This window comes from Carlito syrichta, unplaced genomic scaffold, assembly GCF_000164805.1.
Source record: "Carlito syrichta isolate Samal-C Ts95f unplaced genomic scaffold, Tarsius_syrichta-2.0.1 Scaffold308774, whole genome shotgun sequence".
In the NCBI taxonomy this organism is placed as follows: domain Eukaryota; kingdom Metazoa; phylum Chordata; class Mammalia; order Primates; family Tarsiidae; genus Carlito; species Carlito syrichta.
In genome coordinates, this window is record NW_007252870.1 from 127196 (window position 1) to 154088 (window position 26893).

The following is a 26893-nucleotide window of genomic DNA, read 5'->3' on the forward strand; positions in this document are numbered from 1 at the left end:
TTGCCCAGGCTAGTCTTAAACTCCTGGGCTCAAGTAATCTGCCTGGCTTGGCTCCCTAAGTGTTGGGATTACAGATGTGAGCCACCGTACCTGGCATGACTAAATTTTTTTTGTAGAGATAGGATCTCACTTTGTTACCTAAGCTGGTCTTGAATTCCTGGGCTCAAGCGATTCTTCTACCTTGGCCTCCAATATGCAGAGGTTACAGGCATGAGACACTGAGCCTGCCTCTGTCTTCCTTTTAAAATTTTCAATTTAAATTTGGCTAGTGAAGGCCAGGTGTGGTGGCTCATGCCTGTAGTTCCAGCACTTTGGGAGTCCGAGATGGGAGGACTGCTTGAGCCTAGGCGTTCGAGACCAGCCTAAGCAACATAGTAAAACCTTGTCTCTATGAGATATGTATAAAAAAAACTAGCCAGGCCGTGGTGGTGTGCTCCCGTAGTCCCAGCTATTCAGGAGGCTGAGGCAGGAGGATCGCTTGAGCCCAGGAAGTCGAGGCTGTGGTGAACCACGATTGTGCCACTGCACTTCAGTCTGGGCGAAAGTGGAACGGTAACTCAAAACAAACAAACAAACAAAAATACATTTGGGCTAGGTAAGATACACAGTTCACTCTTGAAAAGAATGCTGGCCAGAACATTTTCCTCTGACTTGGTCAGTGTACTGTGATGATCACAACTGCCATGTCGGGTAGGTGTAGAAATAGCCAGGGATGAGCCAGTGCTGTTGCTACCACCTTACCCCTTATCAGGGCTGTCAGATGGCGCCTTTCTCAGCCTGTCTGGGATTTCCAGGAGAACATCAGGGGCTCCATGTTCAAGTACATCCATGGCAAACAGGGCCTCAGCTCAGGTGTCAGGTCTGAGGCCTGGAGCTACAAGTTGACAGGCCAGCCTCTGATTTCTAATTCCGCTTCTAAAAGTTGTAAGTTTACTTTCTGCAGTGAGACTTAAGAATATTTGAGAGTTATCTGAGAAAATTTGGACTCTGTTGTTCTTTTTATGCCAAAACGTAGCATGACTTGCCCATTTCTTCCAATAGAATCTCTAGGAAAGCAAAATATGAACCCCCCCCCCCTTAGTATTTAATTCCTGAAGGAAATCTTAGTCATCACTTCGTCCTGTTTCTCATGTGAGAGTAAGAAGCCAAGGATCAGAGAAAATGCCCAGGATCATACATCTTGATTATTGTAGTGATGGTGTGGGTGGTGGTTGGGGTTGGTTCCAAAGTTAGTGCAAAGGGCCAGGTGCGGTGGCTCACTCCTATAATCCCAGCACTTTGGGAAGCTGATCAGGAGGATTGCTTGAGTCCAGGCAGTCGAGACCAGGCTAGGAACAGAGTGAGGCCTCATCCCTACAAAAAATAAAGAGAATTAGCTGGGCATGGTGGCATGTGCCTGTAATCCCAGGCTGAGGTGTAAGGATTGCCTGAGCCCAGGAGGCTGAGTCTGTGGGGAGCTGTGATCATGCACTCCAGCCTAGGTGGCAGAGTGAGATCCTGACTCAAACAAAACAAACAAACAAAAACCATGAGACCCTGACTCAACGAAAAAAGAAAAAGAAAAGCAAACAAACAAAAATACCCCCCTAACCAAGTTAGTGCAAAGTCTAAGGAAGATTTCTTAAGTTGGTCCCAAGTATTGAATACATGGATTACAACCCAATTCAGTAATACTTTTAATTATGAGGGAGGGAGAGGGAGAGAGAGAGAGACAGACAGACAGGCAGGCAGGCAGGCATACAGACATACTTTAACTGGATGAGGGAGACTTCCTGGTGGAGAATCAGGCTGCATCTCACGAGAAAAGACAACATTGTTTTCTTAAGTTGATTATTGTACTCGTTCTTCCTTTGTGTTTTTAAGTAAATGGTGTTGTTTCTCCATTTTTCTCAAGCAAATCTGTTTCTTGTTTGTTTTCTACTGTTTTGATGGTTTCTCTGTAATTCTCTTCTCCAACGTTTTTGATAGTGCCAGAGCACGCACCTTATGTTTGAAGGATAGCCACAAGGTGGCGCTGTTGAAGTGCTCTTGATTTGCAGAGTAGCATTCAGAGGCAGCCCTGCTCATGGGGAGTGTACAGTCTTGGAGAAGAGGCAGAACAGATGAACATGTGTTATGTATATAAATATGGTTAGTATAATTGCACATAATTCAGTTTTCATTACAGTGAATTTTAAGGCATTGTCCATATCTCTGTTAAAGTGGATTTTTGTGGTACTGAATGTTACATGAAATGAATGGACCATTGGCTGGGACATGGAAATATTTTTGTTAAAATGCTATTTGTTTTAACAGGATTTGACCTGAACATATATACATATGTCAGTATATATCATACATATGAATCTAATAGGGGGGGACAAGCTGGCCAAGTTGATTGTGTGAGTTAGTGTCTGGTAGACTTGGATTAAACCTGGCATTCATTCTTTAGCACAGACTCTGACTTAAGAGCATCAGAGGAGAAACAGGTCCGTAACTGTGTTCATACTTAGATTTATAATATGGGGAGCAATGTACAAATCATTATACTAGTTTGGTATTTCACTTATACTATAGATCATCTTGAGTTTGAATTATCACTCTATTGAAATTGACAATCAATTTAAGACTTGATTTCATTGTGAAAACCATTAATTCCATTAAAATTATCTCTAGTTTTGGCTTTTTAACGCTTACTGTGAATATTGTACCTGTCAGTATAGGGAAAATGGAAAATGTTTGTGGTCTCTGGCTCCTTTTGGCTCAGTGGAAAAAGTGATAATTTTGATATGCTTTTCTAAAAATCATGGTAAATGTTTAGTCTGCAACATCAATTTCTGCAGGTTAAGTTTGTGGTTTGTAAGAGCTGTTGTTAACAGAATCCATACCGTTTAAAGTAGAGGCAGATTGCATTTCAAATAGAATGATAAGTATTGGTAATCTTTTGGGTAAGGTGTCTAAGCAATTGAAAATTTTGAAATACTTGGCTTCCTGGCCATGGTTTATTCATTTGTGTTATACCCAAGTACGGATGATAAAACATTATGGACTGTAAATGTGACAGAGCCTGGCTAGGTGGTCTCAGGAGATGTGGAGGAACCAGAGCATAGTTTAGGCTTCAGGCTGGGTGCCCGGCCAGAGTTCCCACATGACGGCAGAAGGAGCATGGTTGTTGGATTTAGATCGGCCCTTGCTTTGGGTCCCAACTCCCACACTTGAGAGCTGTGGATTTCAGGTTGTGGAGCCTCAGTTTCCTCTTTGTGTGGGAATAGTAACACTTGATGGGATGTTATGACGATGAAGGAGAATGTGTTACAAAATGCCCGGCATCTAGTGGGTACTCTGAGGATGGCAGCTTAAAAAAGGGCCCAGAGGGGTAGGAAACACCTGCTTTCTCCAGAGGTAGTAGGATTTATTGCTAGGAAGTTTTAATTATTCACCCACTTATTCCGGGTTGATTCATCCTGACATCATATAGGTATGCGTGCCACTATGTTGTTTTGTTTCCTGGATGTTTTTTTGGAAAAAGATGTTGTACTTTGTGACCAGAGCTTCTTTTCATGTCATTTCTGTCTGGATCTTTAGGTTGGTGTTTTCAAAGTGAAAGGGATGGTCCCACTGAGGGACTGTTGCTGTTAGCAATTGCATTGTTTTCCTTTAAAAGGTTTGGAGCTTCAGATTTTACAACTAGATCTGTGACTAGGGCGGGAGGAAGGGACAGCAGGGGTGGGTGGGGAAGGAAGTTTCTTTGCAGCTGCTCTTTGAAATGCATTTCTAAAATAATAAAAGTTTCTGTAATTGTATGATCTAAGCAGCTGTGTTAAAACTGGCTGTAGTCAAGGGCATTGAACTGACATTTGAGTTTCATTTTGATACAGTGCTATTTACATACTGAGCTTTGAAATTTATGCCTTTTAATTGTTTTAATTTATTATTGAAATTTTTCCAGACTTTCATCTGGTGCCTGTAATTAGCAGCAGCAGCATGTCTTCAGCGCTGTGTGTGCAGTATTGTGGCCTCTATTTTCTTAGGCCATAACATGTCCTCTTGTTGCCTTGGGAGGGGGATGGGGGTGTCTCAGTGTGATAGAGTAATGAGAGCCAGACATGGATGCTTAAGAAAATGCTTAGTTTTAACACCTCAAATCACTTTTTAGTGCAGACAATGGACCACCTTATTATTAGTAACCTCTTTGTCCTGAGGAGACTTGAAACTTGAAGGTTACTAGGTCTGCTTGGCTCCTGGGGGTGGCCACTTTGAGGTCCTAGAGAATGTGTGATTCCTATTGGCAAAACATTTAAGATGATATGAGACTTATTCCAAGAAAATAGAATGGTCTTAGCTTTTTGCTAGAGGAGACGTGCAAAAAAAATTTTTTTGAGGCGGGAGTCTCACTCTGCTACCCAGGCTGGAGTATACTGACATGCTCATGGCCACTGCAGCCTCCACCTGCTGGGCTCAGGCGATCCTTCCACCTCAACTTTTCAAGTAGCTGGAACTACAGGCACATACCACCACACCCAGCTAGTTTTTTGATTTATTGTAGAGATGAAGTCTCATCAAGTTACCCAGGCTGGTCTCGAACCCGTGGGCTCAGGCAATCCTCTCACCTCGGCCTTCCAAAGTGCTAGGATTATAGATGTGAGCCTCCGTACCCAGCCAAGATATGCAGTATTTTCTCTCCAGAAAATAACAAAGAAGAATACAGTGTAACCTCCTTGATACCATCCACTTCAGCTAAGAGCATTTGGGGGAGAGGGAAGGAAAACAAAGACATATCTATTGAGTACCTAGTATGTATCTGGCTCCTCATGTTTGTTATCTTATTAACCTTCCCAACAAGGTTGGAAGATGCCTTCTGCACAAAATGAGGATATTGAGGGTACCTATCTCAGAGGGTTATTGTGCAGATGATGTGAGATAATCCATTTCAGGCATTTACTATCATTCCTGTTATGGAAGACTGAAATCCAGAAGGGAAAACTGTTTTGCTTGAAGTCATACAACTAGCAGTTGACAAAACCAGAATTTAACTCAGGACATCTGACTTTATAGGCAACACATTTTCTATAAGACTAAAGCACGCTGCTTCCTAGAAGGATGAAGTGCATTGAAATTATTCACCAGATGAAAGCGAATCTCATAGATGCTGCTGAAATGCTGCTTAACTGGCCTGATGGCATTGGAGGGAGGAAGAAATATGCGTTAGGGGATTTACTTATGCATGAACTCACTGATAGCCTAGTTGAGAGTCACTGAGGGGAGTCAGAGGACTGAAAGGAGTTCCCAACATGTCAGAATTAGCTGGTGGCACTTCTTAAAAATACAGATTCCTGGGCTTCATCATCTAGAGATTCTGATTCATTAGGTCCGGAGAAGGTCTGGAGAGTCTGTTCTTGTTGCTGTTGTTTTGAAAATCAGTAATCCTCATTGACTCAGACACAGCCACACAAGTCTGCCAGCTCATAGAGTCCCCTGCTAGGTAGAAGTCTTGAGTGCTGTTTTCCGAGTTTCTCCACAGATGATGGGAATGTTGCAGCTGTGGAGGCTGGGAGGGCACTGCCTAGTTCGTTGTTGTCTTGCTGTTTGTCTCATCGCTCAGCAAAACCGACGACTCAGGAGGGGAATTAGCTAAGGGTGTGCTTACAACCAATTAGGAGTTGGTTAGTGATGTGGAAGTAGTATAAACCTTTAGGAGGGGCTGTGTTCTAATACTAAGTGTAGAAACTAGGCAAGGAAGTTAGAGAAGTACCCCAGAATTGGAAAAATTATTGAAAGAGAGCTGTGTCTATTAGCCCATGTCCAGAGACTCAACGGGAGTGTGACTACAGAGGGCTGGGAGAGTCTGCAATTTGAAATTACAATGAATAATTTTTCAGTCCTAGTGACGGAGAGCCACAAGTAGAACCCGACGTGGTTATCCTTGGCTTTCCTTGACCTTAACATAGAAGATGGAAGAAAGGAGCATGTGATCGTGGAGACGCCTTTGAGGACGGAGTCAAGAAAACCAGACTCCAAATAACGTAAAATTGTTCAAAATGTTTATGTAACAAAACAAACAATTGTCAACTGTTTTGGAGCAGACTGTAAAGAAGGAAGGAATAGTGTGCTTGGAATAGGTGGTATAGTGATACTAGAAAGAAACAGCATATTTTCACTCTCCTTTAAATTATCCCCTCCAAGAATAATGACTTTAAAATGACTTCAATATAATAGAAAAGTTGTAGTCAAGAAGGATGTGATGATACTTAGGAGTCACATAGCTCCTAGGAGCAAGTGGGCCTAAGTATATGGTATGTCAGAATGGTGACAAAACCTGTGGCTGTGATTTTCAGAATTGTGGAACATTGAAAAGTAATTGAAAACCAGTAGGCTGAACTCCTGGGTACAGTTGTGCCCTATACAGTTTGTACAACTGCACACGGTAGTCCTGCATGATACAACCACAGATGATTGATGAAATTTCCAGGTTTTCAAGAACTGGAGAAGTTGTATTTGGGGGATTTAGTATTGAGTTGGATGTTGTACTCCAGCAGAATTTGTAGATGAATTTCAAAAACTAATCAGCATCTGAAAAAATTACTTGTGGTTGTGTAAGCCTAAAGGATGTATGCAGAATGTTAAAAGCTATTATCTCTAGGAGATGGGGTTTGAGGATTTAAAATGCTTATATACGTTTTATAATTTTTCTGTAATGAACATGGATTAAATATTTACAAAGGGACACAAAGCAGTTAGTGCCAACTTGTGAAAGAAAAATTACAATACCAACTTTATGTAATAAGCCCCAGTGAGTGAGCACAGAGAGCAGCTACACCCAACCACCTTACTTCCTTTTTTTGATGAGGTTACCAGACCAGTGGTAGATCAGAAGACTGATGGAGAGATAAAAGTATCTTCACATGTCCTTGAGGACAGAACAGAGAGATGGGGGTGGGGCAGTGGTACATACAGATGGTTATGGAGCTGGGGGTGAGTTGTTGATACCCTGTGAGTGTTAATGAATGCATCAATGATAGCCTGGAGGAAAATAGCTTGTTTTGTGGGTGCTGTCCTTGGTTCTGACCCGTTTGATGTGTTTGCCAACAACTTACCATAGACTTAGTACGTTAGACCATCATGCAGATCTGGTGTGGAATACCCACTTTTCCGATGCCAAAACTCAGAATTCTAGAAACTGAGATGGATGGGTCAGATAAAGCTTTGAAGGTGGATTATAACAAGGATAAGTATGGACTCCTGCCTGAAGCTGTCTCCTACCTTTTCAACTACATGGTACAGATACAAAAGTAGGGAGAATTGTTTTTATTACATGTTTTTGGGGGAGAGGCCTAGGACTTTGTTTCAACTTACTGCCATTCTAGGAGTCTCCTGGGATATGACTGTTACACGAAGGCCATCCTTTGACTGTATTAACCTTGGCATAATGACGGGTAGGGAGGATATTTATCCTCCCCATGTAGTCTTTATTATTGAACCATAGCTAGGGTATTAGATCTAGTCCAGAGGAGAATAAGCCTGTGGAGGGCTTAGAATCATAATCAACAGTGTAGCAGGAGTCATTCTGAGAGTTGAAAAAAACCTTAGTTTGAAAAATTTTTTATGTATCAAAATTTTCAAAGTTTGAAATCAAAATTTGAAATCACAGTTTTCAAAATTGTTCTGACATGATATCCCAGTTTTGTGCAGGTGAGGAAACTGAGACCCTGACAGTTTAATAATTTATCTACACTCTGGACTTTTTTTTTTTTGAGTTGGAGTCTCACTCTGTCACCCAGACTAGAGTGCGGTGGCCACTCTTGGCCACTGCAGCCTTCCAAGTAGCTGGAACTACAGGCACGCGCTACCACGCCTAGCTAATTTTTGATTTATTGTAGAGATGAGGTCTCACCAAGTTGCCCAGGCAGGTCTCGAACCCGCGGGCTCAGGCAATCCACTCACCTCGGCCTCCCAAAACATTGGGATTACAGGCTGAGCCACTGAGCCTGGCCCACTCTGAACTTTCAATACCAAGTTTAATGCTACTATATTGCTTCCATTTATTTTGAAAAGAGAACAAATATGAACGTTGTAGACTGCTTTTTTATCTTTAAAATCTTTTCATAAAACAGTTTGTTTCTTATAGCTAGCATGAGAAAGAGCAGTTGTTACTGGTTATTGCTATTTTATATGGCAGAAAATCCAGGCACAGGGCTGTTTCATGCTGTAGAAACAGCTTACTAATTGTGAATCTGGAGCTTGAGATTGGAATTTTCTCACTATACGAGGGGGGACCCCTAAAATCCAGAATTTATTTGTAAAAAATTGTGTGTTTATTCTTACATGTTTACTAAAGTTACCTTCAAAGTCCTCTCCTTTTGATGCAGTACACCTATTAAGATGCTTTTTACACTGCTCAGAAGAGGTTTTTTTTTTGAGTTGGAGTCTGACTTGGTCGCACAGACTGGAGTGCAGTGGCCGCTTCCTGCCACCGCAGCCTTGCCTGCTGGGCTCCGGCGATCCTTCTGCCTCAGCCTTCCGAGAAGCCGGAATTATAGGCAGGCGCTACCACACCAGGCTGATTTTTTTGATTTTTTTTTTATTGTAGAGATGAGGTCTCGCTGCCCAGGTGGGTCTCGAACCCGCGGGCTCAGGCAGTCCACTCCCCTCAGCCTCCCAAAGGCGCAGGATTACAGGCTGAGCCACTGAGCCCGGCTCAGAAGAGTTTTTGAACTCACCAATTTTGATGCCTTTTAGTGCTACTGCTGTTTTTGTTTCACTTCTTCCACATTGGCAAAACGTTTCCCTTTGAGGACTTTTTTCATTCCGGGAAACAAACAAACAAAAAGTCGTTCTGGGTGAGATCTGGTGAATAGGGAGAGTGGGGTACAGGGGTCAGGCTATTTTTTGGTCAGAACTGCTGAACACTCAGTGCAGTGTGGGCAGGTGTGCTTGTAAATCACGCATCATGAAATGGGCGAATGCATTGAAAGAATCTCCAAAAAAAATTCGCTAAAGCCAAACGCAGCCTCTCACAACAACGCTAGCTGGTACATGGGTTCCTAGAAAACTTACGTAGTGGGAAAAGCCTGAACTACTAGGGGCCTGCCCTCCAAAATACAATTCCAGGTTATTTTATTTATTTATTTATTTAAATTTGGAAATTTTGTTTTCCAGGTTATTTTAGATTTTCTCCTGTGTTCTGTGTTCTCGTTCCTACACAGAATAGGCTGGGGATGAGCCTTATTCCTTGTCACTGCAGAGGACATGCCCTCTGGGTGTGTGTTTACAGGTGTCAGCAGTGCAGACCATAGCGATCTTGTGAATGGCAGGCAGAAGCTGAGTTTTGAGTGGTTATCTTTGAAAGGGTCCTTGAACCCAATAACCTCAAAGGTTTCAGAATTTTAGACATGTGGTTGTTGCATTTGAGGATTTTTATCAACTATTTAGGAGCAGAAAGTGGGTATACACGAAGGAAGATAAAGCAATTGGCAAAAATACATAAAATATAACTGACTTTAACTCTTGGATTGTCATTTAATTTTTCCTAAGTTTTAGAAGATGGATCTGTGTTTCTCCTGGGTTACCTTAGCTCCCAGGGATTCACAGAGGGTATGGCTTAATGAGGTTAGGATGCATCATGAGAGACAGTGAGTAGGAGGGGAACAAGCACACTCTTTGTCGCAAGAAATCTGAGTTCCAGTCTTGGCTTTCCCACCGAGTAGTGTAAAAACTCAAGGATTTTACCTCTCTGTGCCTCATCTGTAAAGTTGGGGACATCATTATCCTGCAGGAGTGTTGTGAGAGTTATTTAATAGAAGATGAAAAGAAGTCTTTTGTCATAATATCTGCAAAATATACAACTGTCCAAGGTCAGCTTTTACACAGAAAACAGTTGCTATCTCTTTTTAGTTCTAATAATAAAAAATTAGAACTAAAAAGTGATGTATGTGTTTACATATTCATGCTTTTGTCTGTCTACAGAACTTCTAAAATTATTTAAGTGTTTTACTGGGCTCAGGATTTCCTTATTCCTCTTATCTTTAAGGAAATGATGGTGATTCATTTCCATCTCCTTCCCATACCGTCTTTCCCTCTTCTGTTTTATAGAGCAAGGCTTAGATCACATAGCAGAAAACATTCTTTCCTACTTGGACGCCAGATCTCTGTGTGCAGCAGAGCTGGTGTGTAAAGAATGGCAGCGAGTGATCTCAGAAGGGATGCTTTGGAAGAAGCTGATTGAACGAATGGTACGCACTGATCCCCTGTGGAAGGGCCTTTCAGAAAGAAGAGGGTGGTAAGTACTGGTATTGCTTGTTCCCTTGAAAAAGTTGATTTGACATAGGGTCGGTCAGCTTGATGACTAAAAAAGGCAGTTATACTTGCAGATGTGTTGGCCTGCTTTAAACAAGTGGGAAAAATGAGTGGTTAAGAGATTTAAAAAAAAAAAAAAAAGAGGTAAAGCTGTTGGAATTTCCCCTTCTGAAATGTGCATTTCCTTTATGTTTATTAATTATTCCGAGTATTGTGAGGTTTGAATGGGGTGGCATTTCAAAGCTGTGAGTTTATGCATTTTCCTTCAAATTTTCTTGGATGGTGATACCATCCCCAAAAGATAGGTAAGACAAAAAAAACCATGAGAAATTAAAGTAATACCACTTTGCTATTTATTATTCTTGATGAGGTTATGGGAGGTACAGGACAGGATTTTCTGGAGAAAACCCATTAACTTAAATGCAGCTTTATAGCTGTGTGCTCTATGGCCCAGTTAGCACAGAGAGAATGCACTATGGACTGGGGTGCAGGGTGGAGTGAGTGAGGGTGGGGGCTGCATTTTCTTTATGGAAGGAAGTTTGATGTGTACTGAGTTAGGATTTTCACAAAGCTACCTTAGTCTTTTGACTAAACTCTATAGTGTGAAAGGCTGGATTATTGTGTCTGGTATTCAGAAAACAAAAGGCCAGGATCCTGTTAGAGAGCTGTGAATTCAACTAAACTTGTCATGGAACTCTGACATGGAAATTTAATTGTCAGAAATCTTGCTTTTGAACTGCTAAGGCTCAATGCACATTAAAAGACATGAAAGATATATCTTTGTCAGCACCATGTTTAAATAAAAATCACCCTTTTATGTGCAAAAATGTAACATCTGTTTGTTTTTATTTGCCAGGGATCAGTACCTGTTTAAAAACAGACCCACAGATGGCCCTCCCAATTCATTTTATAGGTCATTATACCCAAAGATTATCCAGGATATAGAGGTAACTTTATGATTTATCTGTTTTATGGGCTCTTTGTGTCTTGTTCTCAACTTTTTATGTTGCCTTCGAGTGTTCTTTTGTTCTAAAATCATGGAACTATAATTTTTTTTGAAGTTGGGCTTTTGGAGTAAATGTGTCATGATGTATATAAATCTGTAGTTATTCTCCAGAGTAGTTAATGTCTTTTGCAAAAAATATTTAACTTTTCTAAATGTAAGGCTACCAGTTAATTAAAACCTTAATTTAAAATCTACCTTTTGTTCTAATTTCCCCAAATCCAAGGCCCAGCTTTCCAGGTAAGCATAGTTTTACATCTGAGCCATCTCTAGAGGACTAGAGAAGGCACATTCTCAGTTTTATTCATAAGTTATGCATAGTTTTTCATAAAAATGACTTAGAAATTATTCTAAGCAATAGTGAAGTGTATTTTATAGAGTGTATTTTCACCAGACCAGTAAAACTCTGCAAACGTGATGAGAAACATTGGGGATGTTTGATGTTGTTCGTGTGTTCTAATTAGTTCAGTTGTATTATTTAGCCTTTCTCCTTGAACCGGGAGACATGCACAGGCATTTCTCATTAACTCTTTCACATGTGTTCTTGGCAGGTCTTGGTTACTTCACTATTTCCTCCTTGGCAGAAAAGCTTAGTTTTTGCTAGGCAATGCTGTATCACCCATAAAGTTATACTCAGTTTCCCAAATGTGAAGTAATCCTCTCCCCCAGGTGATAGACATAAAAGTTATTGTGCCAAAATTCATTAATGTAGAAACATGTGCTTTTTGGAGTCTCCCAACCCCCCCAGGCAGATGTGAACGAATGGAATCATTCCATTAATGGGAAATCTGAATATGACCAGAATATCATTTTTTGAAGCACAAACCCTGTCTTGAATATTCTGCTCTCTAAAATGACCTATAAAGTAACCTTTTAGGGAGGTTAAATAATTAAAACTTCCAGACAAATTGTAAAGTTTAGAAATTAATGGACCCAGTAGCAATACAAGACTTAGAATAAATTGCCCCTGCAGTGTAAGTAACTGAGACATAGTGGTATTTTAAATGTAGGTAGGGATGTGTGTTACCCCTAGACATTTGTTCTAAGGGTTGCTTGTGTACATGTCTTAGAAACTATGCTACCTTATGTCCCCCACCTGTGAGGGGAGGGAGGCAACTGTTTATAAAGTATCTCCAGATTTCTTTGAATCATTTTATCCAGTGTTTCAAAAAGGACTACATTTAAAGCTAATCATGAATAAACAGGAACTCTAGAAAAACTTTGATCAGGTTGAAGGTGTGGTGACATAGATGTTTTTATTGAATCTTCATGGCAACTATTATGATTGACAATAGGAACTCAGTATTCTGTGGCATGACAGTATACGATGCCACCTGCCATTACCATTTCCTCAGGCTGAAGTAATATTTTAAAGTTCATGGAGGAGGCAGATGTGAGGGGAAGCAGAGCTGTGGGGAAAAACCCTCTGTGGCACAAAACCTTTGCATCATGGTGGTCTACCCAGTGGTTCTTAAAGTGTGGTTTGGGAAAACCCACTGGTTGGCCACAAGAGACTCTTCCAGATTTTTGTGGGCTTGATCTCTTAGTGTAAGGGATGATGTTTATACTTTGGCATATTCACCACTAGTAGTAATGATAAAAATAATGTACCCCTAATAGCATTTGCTTGTGCCAGATACTTTGTCAAGCACTTTATAGGACATTTTCTCATTTCACGTTCTGGACAGAACCTGAAAGATAGGCCAAGTCCTTATTTTATGTTGAGGAAACTGAGGCTTAGAAAAGTTAAACAGCTGCTTAAGATCACACAGCTAGTGAGTAATGAAGTCTGTGAACAACCTTATACTTTTCTTCCCTTAATACAGTTTTTAAAAAAAAAAATAATACAGATCACTGGTACCACATCAAAATAGAGTTCTTTACTTCTGTTTTTGGATTGTGTTGTATTCTGTCCAGGGTAGACATATGTGTAGGGATTTCTTTCAGTGATTCATGGATCTAACAAATGAGGGATTCACCAGCTTGGCTCTGCCCATATGGCTGGTATGAAACCCTCCTAAGCAGAGTAGGATAGTTACAAGAACTTTTTTCTGAGCCCTTGCAGTCTGTCATGAATTATGTTGGGTGATATCCACGGGCTGTTGCATTCAATTCTTATAACAGGGTGCATATTATTATCCCTGTCTGTAATAGTGGAAAACGGAAACTAAAAGATGTTTTAGAACTTGCCACATAGTCAAGTAGAAGAGACAGAATGAGCTTTCACTGAGGCCTGTCTCGCTCTAGGCTGGGAGTTGTTGGTTGTCCTTTTCAAAGTGGAAAATTCAAGAAGGGAGGGAGAAGGAAGCATATTATTTTATGCTTGCAGAATTTCAAGGTGGTCTTCTCATCTTTCTCCAATTGTGTGAATCCTTAATGTCCTTGACAGTTCGTTGAAAAAAGAGTATGAGTTACGATAAGATTAGTCGGTCTTGTTTTAGTCCAGTTATATGAAAGATAGTGCATTGAAGGACTGTAAGCACATTGCCAAAAGATAGATGACACCCAGAATGTCAAGTGGCTGTATATGTCCCCCCACCTCCCCACTCGCCTGCACACAGCTCCAGAGCCTTTTGTTTTTTCCCTTACACCTACAGGGTTGCCAGGTCACAACACCTTTTTCTTTTTTTTCCTTCTTCCTCTACTGTGACAGCTTGTCTTATGTACTGGCTCCTGTTATCCATCCGCTTTCAGATTTGGTTCTGATGAGCAGAAAAGGAAATGTTCATCTCTGAACTTGTCTTTCTACATGAACCCACCAAAAATGGGCTAACATTGAAGGAAAAGAAGAGAACCTGGCTTAGTATAGCTAACTCCTATTATTCAGGAAACGAGAGCGTGAGAAATGAAGTCAGAGGAGAATAAATACACATCCTTTGCTTGTTGCAAAAGTTCATCTCTCCTGGGTGCTCCTGCCACACATTGAGAGGGATTACAGGGTCCTGAATTGAGAAGAAATTGCTGGAAAACCTAAGACTCACTCCTAAAGGAGGCAGCCATCTACTCCTTTGCTATCTAGAGCTGTAGCTGTGTTGGTATTATTACTTCTGTTGTTCTCAATGGTGGGCTGACTGCTAGATGCTGTGCTACAGTGATTTAACTTAATCCTCAAATTATCCAAACTGAGACTGTTACTCCAAAGCCTGTGCTCTTTTCACTCCATCATGCCCCCAAGTGTCCATCAGCAGAGAGACTGGGATTGTTAGAATAGTCATAGTCCTGATATTCTGAGCTTGGATTTTCTCTTTCCATTTCAGAGTGAGGACAAACTCCTTCATGTAACACACCTTTTCCCTCTCTTATTCATTGCATTAAACCTTTGAAGTGCTCTTCTTGGACAGACCACTGGGAAAATGATGGTGTGTTGTATCGCACCTTTTAATAAACCACATTTTATTCAGGGAAAGTAGGGAACTTTTTTGTGGTTTGCAAACTTGATATTAACATTGTCCTGACCAGAAAATGTCAAACTTGCCCACCCACCCAGTTGTGTTTAGGCTTCTAAAAATAATGTTATTCTGCCATACTCAGACATCTGTTTTCACTCTATTGCCAATTTAAATGCCGCTGTATATTCTGTGTATCATGGCTACTTTCCCAGGATTTTGAAAATTTGCACAGGGTAAGGGGATTTTACAAGTTCTCAAAAACATGCACTGTTCCTCCACAGTAGCCATACCACATGATGGCCAAGCGAAATGGTAGGTAGCCACATAATTAAAGAAGTGCACCTGTGTGTGACCTATTTTCCTGCGACTGACATTAGGATAATGGTGGGATTCCACAGCAAGGCTGAACCCCTTCCTGGAATGGTTAGGGAAGGCACAGGCTTGTTAGCATTAAATATCAGCCTAGATGGAGACAACGATTTTTGGCAATTTGGTGAGGTTTGTTTTTTTGTTTGTTTGTTTTGGTTACAGAGCTCTATTTTTTTTTTTTTTTGAGTTGGAGTCTCACTCTGTCGTCAGACTAGAGTGCAGTGGCCGCTTCCAGCCACCACAGCCTCAACCTGCTGGGCTCTGGCGATCTTCCGCCTCAGCCTTCCAAGTAGCTGGAACTACAGGCGCGCGCTACCACGCCCGGCTAATTTTTGATTTATTGTAGAGATGAGGTCTCACCAAGTTGCCCAGGTGGGTCTTGAACCCGTGGGCTCAGGCAATCCACTCACCTCAGCCTCCCAAAGGCGCGGGATTACCGGCTGAGACACCAAGCCTGGCTGGAGCTCTATGTTTGATCAGTGTTTTCAACAGTTGAGGAAGAACATAACTGCTACCATTTGCTGGCACTGCGATGGGAACTTAAATGTATTTTCATTTGAATCTTACAGTAGTGTCGAGGGAGTAGATATCATTATTCCCGTTTTTACAGAGGAGGAAACTGCCACTTAGACAATGAAAGTCATGGGCCAAACCTGCTGCTTGACCTAGGTACTTTCTTCCACAGTGGGCTGCTTGCCAGTTTAAAGATCTAGTTTTTCTATAGAAAACCTGGCTTATAAGCATGCAGGTAACAGCCGAGGTTGTCAAACATGGGGGTAGTCTTTTAGGCAAGCATAGTCTCTTTCATTACTTTTTAGGAGAAGCTACACTTGTCTTGGGATTCAGGAAACTAAAGACTTTAAAACAGTCCTAAGCGAGAACTTTCTAAAATGACACATCAAGACTTGTTGGGCAAATGTTTTCTTTTAAAAATCAGAAGTAGTCTGGGCTCAGTGACTCGCGCCTGTAATCCCAGCACTTTGAAGAAACTGAGGTGTGAGGATCACATGAGTCCAGGAGTTTGAGACCAACCTGGCAACATAGTGAGAACTTGTCTCCCCAAAAAGTAAAGAATTAGCTGGGCATGATGTTGCGTGCCTGTAGTCCCAGCAACTTGGAAAGCTGAGATGGGAGGATCACCTGAGCCCAGGAGGTAAAGGCTGTGGTGAGCCATGATTGCGACCCCTGCACTCCAGCCTGGGCAATAGAGTAAGACCTCAACTCATATAAATAAAGTAAAAATCAGAAATGTATTTGAAAAATTAGGCTCTTTAAAAGCATTGAGAAGCCAGGCTCGGTGGCTCAGCCTGTAATCCCGTGCCTTTGGGAGGCTGAGGTGAGTGGATTGCCTGAGCCCGCGGGTTCAAGACCCGCCTGGGCAGGCGAGACCTCATCTCTACAATAATCAAAAAATCAGCCGGGCGTAGTAGCGCATGCCTGTAATTCCGGCTACTCGGAAGGCTGAGGCAGAAGGATCGCCGGAGCCCAGCAGGTCGAGGCTGCGGTGGCTGGGAGCGGCCACTGCACTCCAGTCTGGGCGACGGAGTGAGACTCCAACTTAAAAAAAAAAAAAAAAAAAAAAAGCGTTGAGAAGCTAAGCCATTTGGTAACTTCCATTCAGCTTGGAGTGAAAGTTTGCTGTCTAGCAGAGCTTCTGAGAGGTCTGCCAGCTCTCATTTGAGGGTTGGAGATAAGGGGTCCGGCTTAGCCTTTAATGTCAGGTGTTATTCTCTGTCCATACATCTCAAGGGACTGATGCGTACCACGCAGATTGTCGAGCCTGGCCCAAGCTCCCCTCTATAGTCTTCTCTGCTGTGTCTTCCGGGCTTTAGGTCTAGGCAGAGACTGGAACCATGTCACCCAGTTCTAGAAAACATTTTAGATGGGAGAGCATGTAGGAAACTCTTTTTTGGTATGAGGATTCTCTACCTATCTCCCCTTTGTTTTGTTTGTTTGTTTGTTTGTTTGTTTTTGAGTCAAAATCTCACTCTGCCACCCAGGCTGCAGTGCAGTGTCATGCTCACAGCCACCGCAGCCTCGATCTCCTGGGCTCAGGCGATCTTTCCTCCTCAGCTTTCCAAGTAGCTGGAACCACAGGTGCACACCATCACACTCAGCTAATTTTTTTACTTATTGTAAAAATGAGGTCTTGCCAAGTTGCCCAGGCTTGCTCTTGAACCCTTGTGCTCAAGCAGTCCTCTCGTCTCCACCTCCCAAAGTGCTGGGATTACAGGCGTGAGCCACCATACCCGGCTCCCTTCTTTTAAAATTAAGGACAATTTTTTTTCTCCTCAGACTCCCGTGTGATAGTAAACCTACTTTTTCTGGGAATTCATTGTAATCCCCAGAGTAACAAAACTATTTACTGATTCAGCAACATTTTAAAACACTTGTATGTTTTAAACCTAAAATAGTCATATGAATTTTAAAAGGTATACCCGACACATATGTACAACATACTGTCTACTCATCTTTGTAATGCTTTGGGTTAATGTGAAGTCATACATTCTGTGGCAGCTCCATGGGCCCTAGAGGATGTAGTCTGAACCTTGTGACCACTGTCAGGAGTCTGGCTGCGAGTTCCACTTGTCACCAGCGCATCTGCCTCCTAAGTCAGCGCTTTCCTGGAATGCTTGCTGAGGTGGCACAGTCACTAACTAAAGATACTTTGTTTCTCTAAATTGTTCCAAGTATTGAGTTCAACTTAAGAAATGCTTTATATTCTGGACTCCTTTTTTAAAAGTTGCTCATGCAGACAGATCTGTTGTCAGCCTTGATAGAGGCAACACAGGGGGAGTGAGTTCATTTTTGTGGCTTTTTATTTTACCAAGTCACCAGAGCTGATGCCCTGGCCAGGAAGTTCTGACTTGGAGGCAGATGACATCCCCTCCTTCCTCTCCTCCCTAGGGCAACTCCTTGCATCCCCGGGTGTTGGAAATGTGCTGACCTGCCCTTGCTCATGGATGTGTGTGCGAGCTCTTCGAAAGCTGGTGTCATATTCCTAGGGCCCTTGCTAAGCACCAGGGCCATGGATGCTGGGAACATGTATTTCATTTTTAAGTATATATGTATCAGTAGCTCTAGCCCTCCATTTCTTTTTGTGCAAAATGCAGACAATATTTCCAGCTTCAGAGTCATGGTGATTAAATTAGTTACAAAACACATAGCATGATGTTGAGAAAGCATAGTTCCTGGCATGTAGCTTTCAGTACATTTTAACATTTTAGAGTATACAGAAGCACACTGCCTTCAAAATAGGAGGAAATAGTTTGCTAGATATCAGCAGAGCCAGTAATTAAGTGCTTATTATGAATAAAGATGAGACTTACCTCCTTTCTTCAACAAAGCAGGTAATTAAACTTTTAACTACACAGAGATAAGTAGCTACTCAGAGAAAATCTGTCCTGAACTGATGTATTACCAGTTATTGCAGTCTCTATTGTCCCCTGATTTAAAGGGTTAGAAATTCACACTTTGGTTGTCTTAGTAGAGACATTGCATCTTTTGATCCTGAAAAATCTCTCATATCTATCCAGAGATTATAGATCTTCTAGTCCTCCAGGCTGACCTACTTCCTCATTCAACTCGTCCAGTGGTCTTAGGCCATAGTGGTCATTATCTCCTGTAGCACTTAGAATTTTTATTGCCCATTTGGAACTTCCATTTTGCCTGGACTCATTACTGATTGTACATTCTGTGTGCACTGCCTTAAGAGCTAGGACCATCCTTCCGTGTAGGTTTTGAATATGTTAGTAGCAGAAGCACAGGCTCAGAGTCAGGGAACTGGGTGTGATTTCCAGCTGCTCCGATGACTGATTTTGTGGCTGCAGACAAATTAAACTCTGTTTCCTTGTTTGTAAAAGGGAAATAATAAGAACTTCCTTCCAAGGTTATTACGTGGATTATTTAACCAAATAAATTTAGTTTAGAGCATATCCAGTTCCAGATCCTGTGTACCTAAACACTGACGTGGTGCCTCCCTGAATGTTGTATGCCTCCAGTTGATCTTTCTAGCACAGTACCTGGAATATATTAACATCTCAGTAAGTGTTGCATGAATGATGAAAGATCGAGAATCCAGGACTGAAATGTGCCATTTTTACTCTGAAGAAACTTTAGCCTGGTGGGAGTTTAAAAATAATAACAAATAAAATTCCTTATATGTAGTTGGCATGTAGTGGTTGCTCAATATCTTCTCTCAGTGATCCAGTGATCAAAACTATACTTTGTTTGGATATGTTGATTGTCAATATATGTTTAATGATGGTGGCAGTCTTCTGCCAAATATTTCAATTGGCATTAGGGAGCAACCCAATGACTTATTATTTATTTGTTTGCTTTGGGTGCAAATGGCATTTTTTAAACATATTGAATTCTGTCTAGGCCATTTTTTTCAAACCCAACCCAAAACTCATTGGAAATCCTGTGATAGTTGCCAAACGGGTAGGGAAAGTTTGAGAAAAACATCGTTGGGCTAATGTCTTACTTGGAAAAGAGCATGATTCCTATCCACAGACAGTCATGCAAAGCAAGATCGGGGCGTCAGTGGTATGCTGTTTCTGGAAGCAGTGCCAAAGTCTGAAACCCAACAGAAATGTCGATTCACAAAAACTCATCTCTTTCCTCCTTTTCCCTAGACTATAGAATCTAACTGGCGGTGTGGACGACACAACTTGCAGAGGATTCAGTGCCGCTCGGAAAATAGTAAAGGTGTCTACTGTTTACAGTATGATGATGAAAAAATTATCAGTGGCCTACGAGATAATTCTATTAAGGTGAATGACTGAATTTTGTATGTATTATTTTTAGAATCGTGGTTATGTGTTACACACTAGATGTGACAATCTTTTCGTTTACTCCAGATAGTTTTTTTAAATCTCTTCCACTCAATCTTGGCAGCTCTCAGTGTGGTTCTGAAGAGGCAGAGCCAGAGCATTTCTTTGTAACTAATACAGGACACTGAATTGTCTCACTTATTATCCTCCTGTAAGCACATTCACATTCTATATTTTGTATTAGGTGAAAATAAAATATTTCCTAGTATCACAGGGCTCTTGATTACTTGGCTAGATGGTAGTGTTGCTAGTTTGTGAATCTAAGTCATTCTGTCTTACAGTTTCTGAGAAGGACTCTGATGATAATACAGACGAATGATGGAGCATCTGACATTGTTTTCACTCCCTTTTCATTAGTAAATAAATTAGATTGTTTCTCTGTTTAATCTGTTTGATGACTGATCTGACATTTTGTTTTTACATGATTTGTAGCTTATTTCTTCAGTATTTAGAAAACATTAGGGTCTGTTTTTAAACTTTTAAAAATAGTTATAATTTGCATACCGCAAAGCTTACTCTTTTTGTTGTAAAATTCTGCGGGTTTTGACAAACATGTAGAGGTGTATAGCAACAGCAGTCAAGATACAGGACTGATCTTTCACTCCTCCAGACCCCCTTTTCCTGCCCCTTTCCATTTCCTGTACTCTTCTGCCCCTTTCCTATACCTAGCTATTTATCTGCTGAAGGGCAATTATCTTGTTTCCAGTTTCTCACAATTGTATATAAAGCCACAATAAACATGTGCATGTTGGTTTTTAATGGATGCATAAGTTTTTGGTTCATTGGGTAAAAATCTAGGAGTGGGATTGCTGGCTTATATGGTAATTGTATGTTTTACCTGCTAAGAAACTGCCTAGCTGTCTTCCAAAGTACCTATATCGTTTTGCATTCCTGTGAACAGTGTGTGAGAGTTCCTGTTATTCTGCATCCTTGCCAGCCCTTGATATTCTGTTTTTTTGTTTTGTTTTGTTTGTTGTTGTTGTTTGAGTCTCACTCTGTCGCCCAGACTGGAGTGCAGTGGCATGATCACAATGATCATGGCTCATGGCAGTCTCAACCTCCTGGGCTCAGGCAGTCCTTCTGCCTCAGCATCCTGAATAGCTGGGACTACAGGTGTGCACCACCACGCTTGGCTAGTTTTTTCTCATTTTTTGTAGAGATGAGGTTTTGCTATGTTGCTCAGGCTGGTCTTGAACTCCTGTGCTCAAGCAGTTTGCCTGCCTCGACCTCCCAAAGTGCTGGGATTGCAGGTGTGAGCCACTGTGCCTAGCTCTTTTTAAAAAATTTTTATTTTTTAATAAATTAGCCATTCTACTCTGTGTGTAGACATACCTCATTTTGCTTTAAATTCATATTTCCCTAATGACGGGTAATAATGAGTGTTTTTTCATATACTTATTTACCACCTGTATATTCTTTGGTGAAGTTTCCTTTCAGATCTTTTGCCCTCTTTAAAATGAATTATTTTCTTATTATTGAGTTTTTAGAGTTCTTAATATAGTCTAGATACAAGTCCTTTGTTAGATATGTTTTGCAAATATTTTCTCCCATTTTTTTCTTTTGTGGCTCATGCTTTTCATGTTCTAAGAAGTCTTTCACTGAGCTTCTTGAATCTGTAAATTTATCTCTACCTTTCAGAAGTGTTTAGCCATTATTTTTTCAAATATTTTCTTCTGTACCAGTTTCTCCCTCCTTTCTTTCTGAGACTCTAACCACATAAGTATTAGATCTTTTGATATTGATTACTTTCAATCTTTTTTCCTGGATAATTCCTGTTGGTCTGTTTTAAAGTTGAATGAATTTTTCATCTCTCATCTCTACTCTGCTGTTGCCCTCCATCAAGTGAGTTTTTTTATTTCAATACTATATTTTATGGTTTCTAGTCTTCTGCTGAGAATTCTTCTTTTTCATTGACCTCAAGCATGGTTATCTTTACCCATGAAGTATAGTTAGAGTAGCTGCTTTAAAGTCTTCAACTATGTCAGTAACTGGGTAGTCTCTAGCCTAACATCTGTAGATTGTCCAGTACCCTGATAACTGATCATTTTTCTTGGTTTTTATATGCCAAACAGTTTAAAATAGCATTTTGGACATTGTGGATATTACGTTGTGAAGACTATGGATCCTACTAAAAATCCTCTGGAGAATGTTTTCTGAGTGTATTTTTAAGCAGATAGCCTAGTTAAGTTGAGAACATAGGTTCTGTCTTGACTTCATCAGAGGGTTTGGGGAATGGTTTTGATCTCTTTTCCACTTTCCAAAGCCTTTGCCATGCTACTTTGGGACCATCTGGGGCTTGCACTACTCAGAGGTTAGTCTGAGACTCCAGCAGTGGTTAAATATCAGCTCACTTTTATAGCCTCTGATATGCTGATTCAGTCTGTCCTATGCATGCACAGCTCTAGGGTGAGCCCAAGTCATATGTTGTGTGGGCTATTTTTCTCCAGTTATTTCTTCTGGGATTTGCCTAAGTCTCTTCGGCCCATAGGGATACTTTTTGCATTTTCCTCTTGCCAGAAACATGGGGTTTCTCTTGGAATTTTAGTTATCTTTTTCACTGTTTTGCAGTGCATCTTCATGAGTGGGGCCTGTCTTTGGGTCAAAACCATGTGAGAAAAGAGAAAAAAAGGGAGGCTTTCATACATTCTCTGGACCCCACGGATCCCTTTTTACAGCCTTTCTGTTCAGAAAGAGGGAATTCTCTCAGAATTTTAGCTGTCTGTGCTATTTCACTGTGTAGCTTCCTGATTAGGGCTTGCCTTTGAGCCAAAGCCACAATAGAAAGAAAAGAGAAAACAACAAATACAAAGAACTCACCCTGTGCAGATTGTTTCTCCAAATTTTGACTTCTTGCCTTGTCTTATTTTTCAGAGTCCTCAGCTACTTGTTTGTGTATTTTGTCTAGAGTCTTTACTTATAATCAACCAGAAAGAGACATTGTAGGGCTTTCTCCGTCTTGGCCCTGTTTTCTATGTTTTACTTTGGGTGAAATAAAGTTTCTTTGCTTTTTGTTGTACTTATTTATTTATTTTAAAAAATAAAGTAGTGGAATTTTAATAATTCAACTAAGTAGGGCAAAAAGTACTGTGAATTATAGGATATAAAGAAACTGCTTAGTTGGTTTCCTATATGTATGATGTCTGCCAAAAGGTTTTCTGTGGATGTGAATCTAAAGGATGATAAAAGGCATTCTAGGCAAAGAATGATGCCTTCCAAAGATGTTTAGGTAATACTGCATGCTGCATCTCTACCTTGGAAATCCATAGGATACAGTAACACATAAAGGCTCCAAGAAGGCCTACAGTAGAGGCACCTGGTATTTCCCAAGTTCCAAAACTTACATGACCACAGAACTCTATTTTTATGTAATTAATACTTATTGGTAGCCCTAACCTGTGGCCACCAATATACTCTAGAAAGAATGACATATGTTACTATTTAATTTTGGTAGTTTTCCTTTAAGGAATAGATAAGAATGGCTTTAAACAACCTTGTCAAAGCATTATTGACTGTAGGCTTGCAATTCATTTATACTGGATGTGTTTTCTAAATAATTATCTTAATATAGGCACACCTATTTTTAAATTAGGCTTACATTTTTTATAAGAAACAGAATAGCAGAGCAGATGTACACTTTAGAGAGATTATCTAGACCAGTGGTTGGAAGCCTTTTGTACGTGATTCTGTACTTATCCTGATTACTAATCACTTTTAAAATAGCTCAGTTTCTATTAGGTCAGAAATTAAAAGCAAGCTTTGCTATCATAGATACTTAAATGTCTATAGTATTTATAAAATTTTATCTACTAGTGGTAAAATTTAAAGACAATGCAAATTATGATAGTGTTATTTTACAAGTCAAGAAACAGGTCCATAGAGTCAGTTTTTAGCAGTTCAATCTTCTAAAACATAAATTCTCATCTCGCATTAAATATGAACAGGATTGAAGACTTGGGAAACACTAGAAACTTTAAAAGCAAAGAGAGGGTTCAGTATGTAAGAAGTTTGGAAGTTGCCATTCTGAACAAACTGAAAAATCAACAACTCTGCTTAGATTCATAAGAGAAGAATCATAAGAGAAGCTGCTGCTCCCCATGGAGAGATAGCCAAATACAGGTGATTACAACTTTCTGGAGCAGAAACCCACCAGCAGAATCATCTGTGAGAACCAATGCCTGGGTAGGGTAACCTGAACTTTAATTGACAAATTGCTGGAGGCTCAGTGTGGACAAAACAGAAAAACTCCAAGAGGACCCAGTTATCAAGGAGGCCCCCACACTTTTGTTAGTTTTATCTTCAACAACTTTACCAAGTCCTCACAGTGATTATGAGAGAAAATTGCCACCAGCTTCCAGCAGGGAGTGGGAAAAAGAAACCATTTTTATATACATCATAGTATTCTGTTCTTCTAAACAAGGTCTACCCTCAAAGAGACTTTTTTTTTTTTGAGTCGGAGTCTCACTCTGTCACCCAGACTGGAGTGCAGTGGCACGCTTACGGCCGGCCACCACAGCCTTGACCTGCTAGGCTCAGGCGATCCTTCCGCCTTAGCCTTCCAAGTAGCTGGAACTACATTCACGCACTACTACACCTGGCTAATTTTTTTGATTTATTGTAGAGATGAGGTCTCATCAAGTTGCCCGGGCTGTTCTCGAACCTGTGAGCTCAGGTAGTCCTGTCACCTCAGCCTTCCAAAATGCTGGGATTATAGGCATGAGCCACCGCCCTGGCCCAAAAGAGACTATTTAACCAGAGCCTAATTGACTTGGAGGAAGGGAAATACCCAAACCCTCTCTAGCTATTCGATTCCACCTAAAGAGCGAGGTGAAACTAAGAAGCGCTTATGAAGTTCACAGTCTAGAGGAAACAGGCTCACTAAAAGACTGATACCTAATTCTAGGACTATAGATTGCTTCCCTTCTTTCTACATCATACCATAGCATTACCGAAGACCTGTTTATAGCATTTCCTTTTACCAAGTACTTCATGTACGGCTATCAGTAAAAAATTACAGGGCATACTAAAAGGCAAAAAACACAATGTGAAGAGACAGAGTAAGTGTCATAACCAGACTCAGGTATGGTAGGGATGTTGTTATAAAACTAGGAGTTTAGGCCGGGCTCAGTGGCTCAGCCTGTAATCCCAGCACTTTGGGAGGCTGAGGTGAGTGGATTGCCTGAGCACCTTGGCAATACCTCATCTCTACCATAAATAAAAAAAATAATAGCCAGGCATGGAAGCACGTGCCTGTAGTTCCAGCTGCTTGGAGGGCTGAGGCGGAAGGATCGCTGGAGCCCAGCGGATCGACACTGGGGTGACTGTGAGCGTGCCACTGCACTCCAGTCTGGGTGATAGAGTGAGACTCCAACTCAAAAACAAAATGAAACAAAAAGCTAAGAGTTTAAAACAAGATTAATATGCTGATGGCTCTTGTGGATAAAGTAGACAGCATGCAAAAACAGATGGACGATGAAAACAGAGTGGTAGAAATTCTAAGAAAGAACCCAAAAGAAGTACAGGAGATAAAAACCACTGTAATGGCAGTGAGGAATACCTTTGATGGACTCATTAGTAGACTGGACACCTGACTGAGGAAAAAAATCCTTGAGATTGAGGGTAGCTCAACAGAAGTCTCCAAAACTGAGAAGCAAATAGAAAGAAGGCTGGGGGAAAAAAAACCCTCACAATATCTAAGAACTGTGGGTCACCCACAAATGGTGTAACATACATATAATGGGAATACCAGAAGAATGAGAGAAGAATAGAAGAATTACGTGAAACAGTAATGACTGAGAATCTCCCTAAATTAATGTTAGATACCAAGTGATAGATCTAAAAGTTCAGAGAACATCAGTCAGGATAAGTGCAGTAAAATAAAACAAGACCTAGCATATTGTATTCAAACTACAGAAAATCAAAGGTAAAGTCCTGAAAGAAGTCAGAGGAAAAAAAAACACTGAGAGAGGATAAAAAATAAGTATTACATCTTCTCCTCAGAAGCCATGCAAGCATGAGAGAGTGGACTGAAATATTTGAAGTTTTAGGAAAAAAAATCACCAACCTAGAGTTCTGTATACTGCAAAGTTATCCTTCAAAAGTGAAGGAAGTAAAATAACAGCAATGAAGCAAGCAATGGGGGGAGGAGTTAGAATTATTTCTGGTATTATCAGATACACCTGTGATAACAATAACAGTATACTATTATTTGGAAATGTACTTGGATTAGATGTAAATGTAATTGCACACTCTAGGGCAGCCTCTTTAAAAAAAAATGTAACTGTTGTGCTAAGAAAGGAGAGAAAATAGAATCATTTGCAATACTTAATTAAAACCAGAAAAGGCAGAAATGGAGTGGTAGACAACAATAGGCACAAAGAACAAGGGCAATAATTAAGAAACAATAACAAATATGGTAGATACGAATCCAACTTTATTTATAATCACTTAGAATGTCAGTGGTCTACGTGTACCAATAAAAAGACAGATTGTCAGAGTGGATCAGAAAACAAGACCCATGTATATGTTGTTTATAAGAAACTCACTTTGAATGTAAAGGCACATATAGATTATGTAAGTGAATGGAGAAAGATATACCATGCTAACACTTAATGAAAAGAGAGCAGAAGTTAGGTATATTAATTTCAACCAGAGTAGACTTCGGAGCAAGGAGAGTTATCAGAACGAATGAGGGATATTACATAATGGCAAAGGGGTCTGTTCTTTAACACAAAACAATCCTTTGTATGTACCTAACACCAAAGTGTCAAAATATGTGGTGTACAAATTGATAGAACTTCAATAAATGAATTTATTTTTGTAGTTGGAGACTTCAGCACTCTCTTGTCAGATCCACCACGCAGAAAGTCAGTAAGGACATAATTGAACTCAACAACACCATTAACCAACTGAGTATAATGTAGATTACTTTTTAGGGTAGACTATAGATTACTTCATTTAATGTTAGCAGAATATACATTTTACTCAAGCTCACATGGAACATTCACCACATTTTGGGCTGTGAAACA

The 26893-nt window shown here is 40.6% G+C and overlaps 1 protein-coding gene across 2 annotated transcripts in view; it reads left to right on the forward strand.

The window, feature by feature from the left end:
- The window catches only part of FBXW11 (F-box and WD repeat domain containing 11), a 143997-nt gene that overhangs the window by 90808 nt on the left and 26296 nt on the right, over positions 1–26893 (forward strand). For both annotated transcript variants that reach the window (XM_021716352.1, XM_008065684.2), the window contains 3 exons: positions 10069–10255; positions 11129–11219; positions 19671–19808. In XM_021716352.1, coding sequence (XP_021572027.1) covers positions 10069–10255; positions 11129–11219; positions 19671–19808 — 416 coding nt within the window. The remainder of the gene's footprint in view (positions 1–10068; positions 10256–11128; positions 11220–19670; positions 19809–26893) is intronic.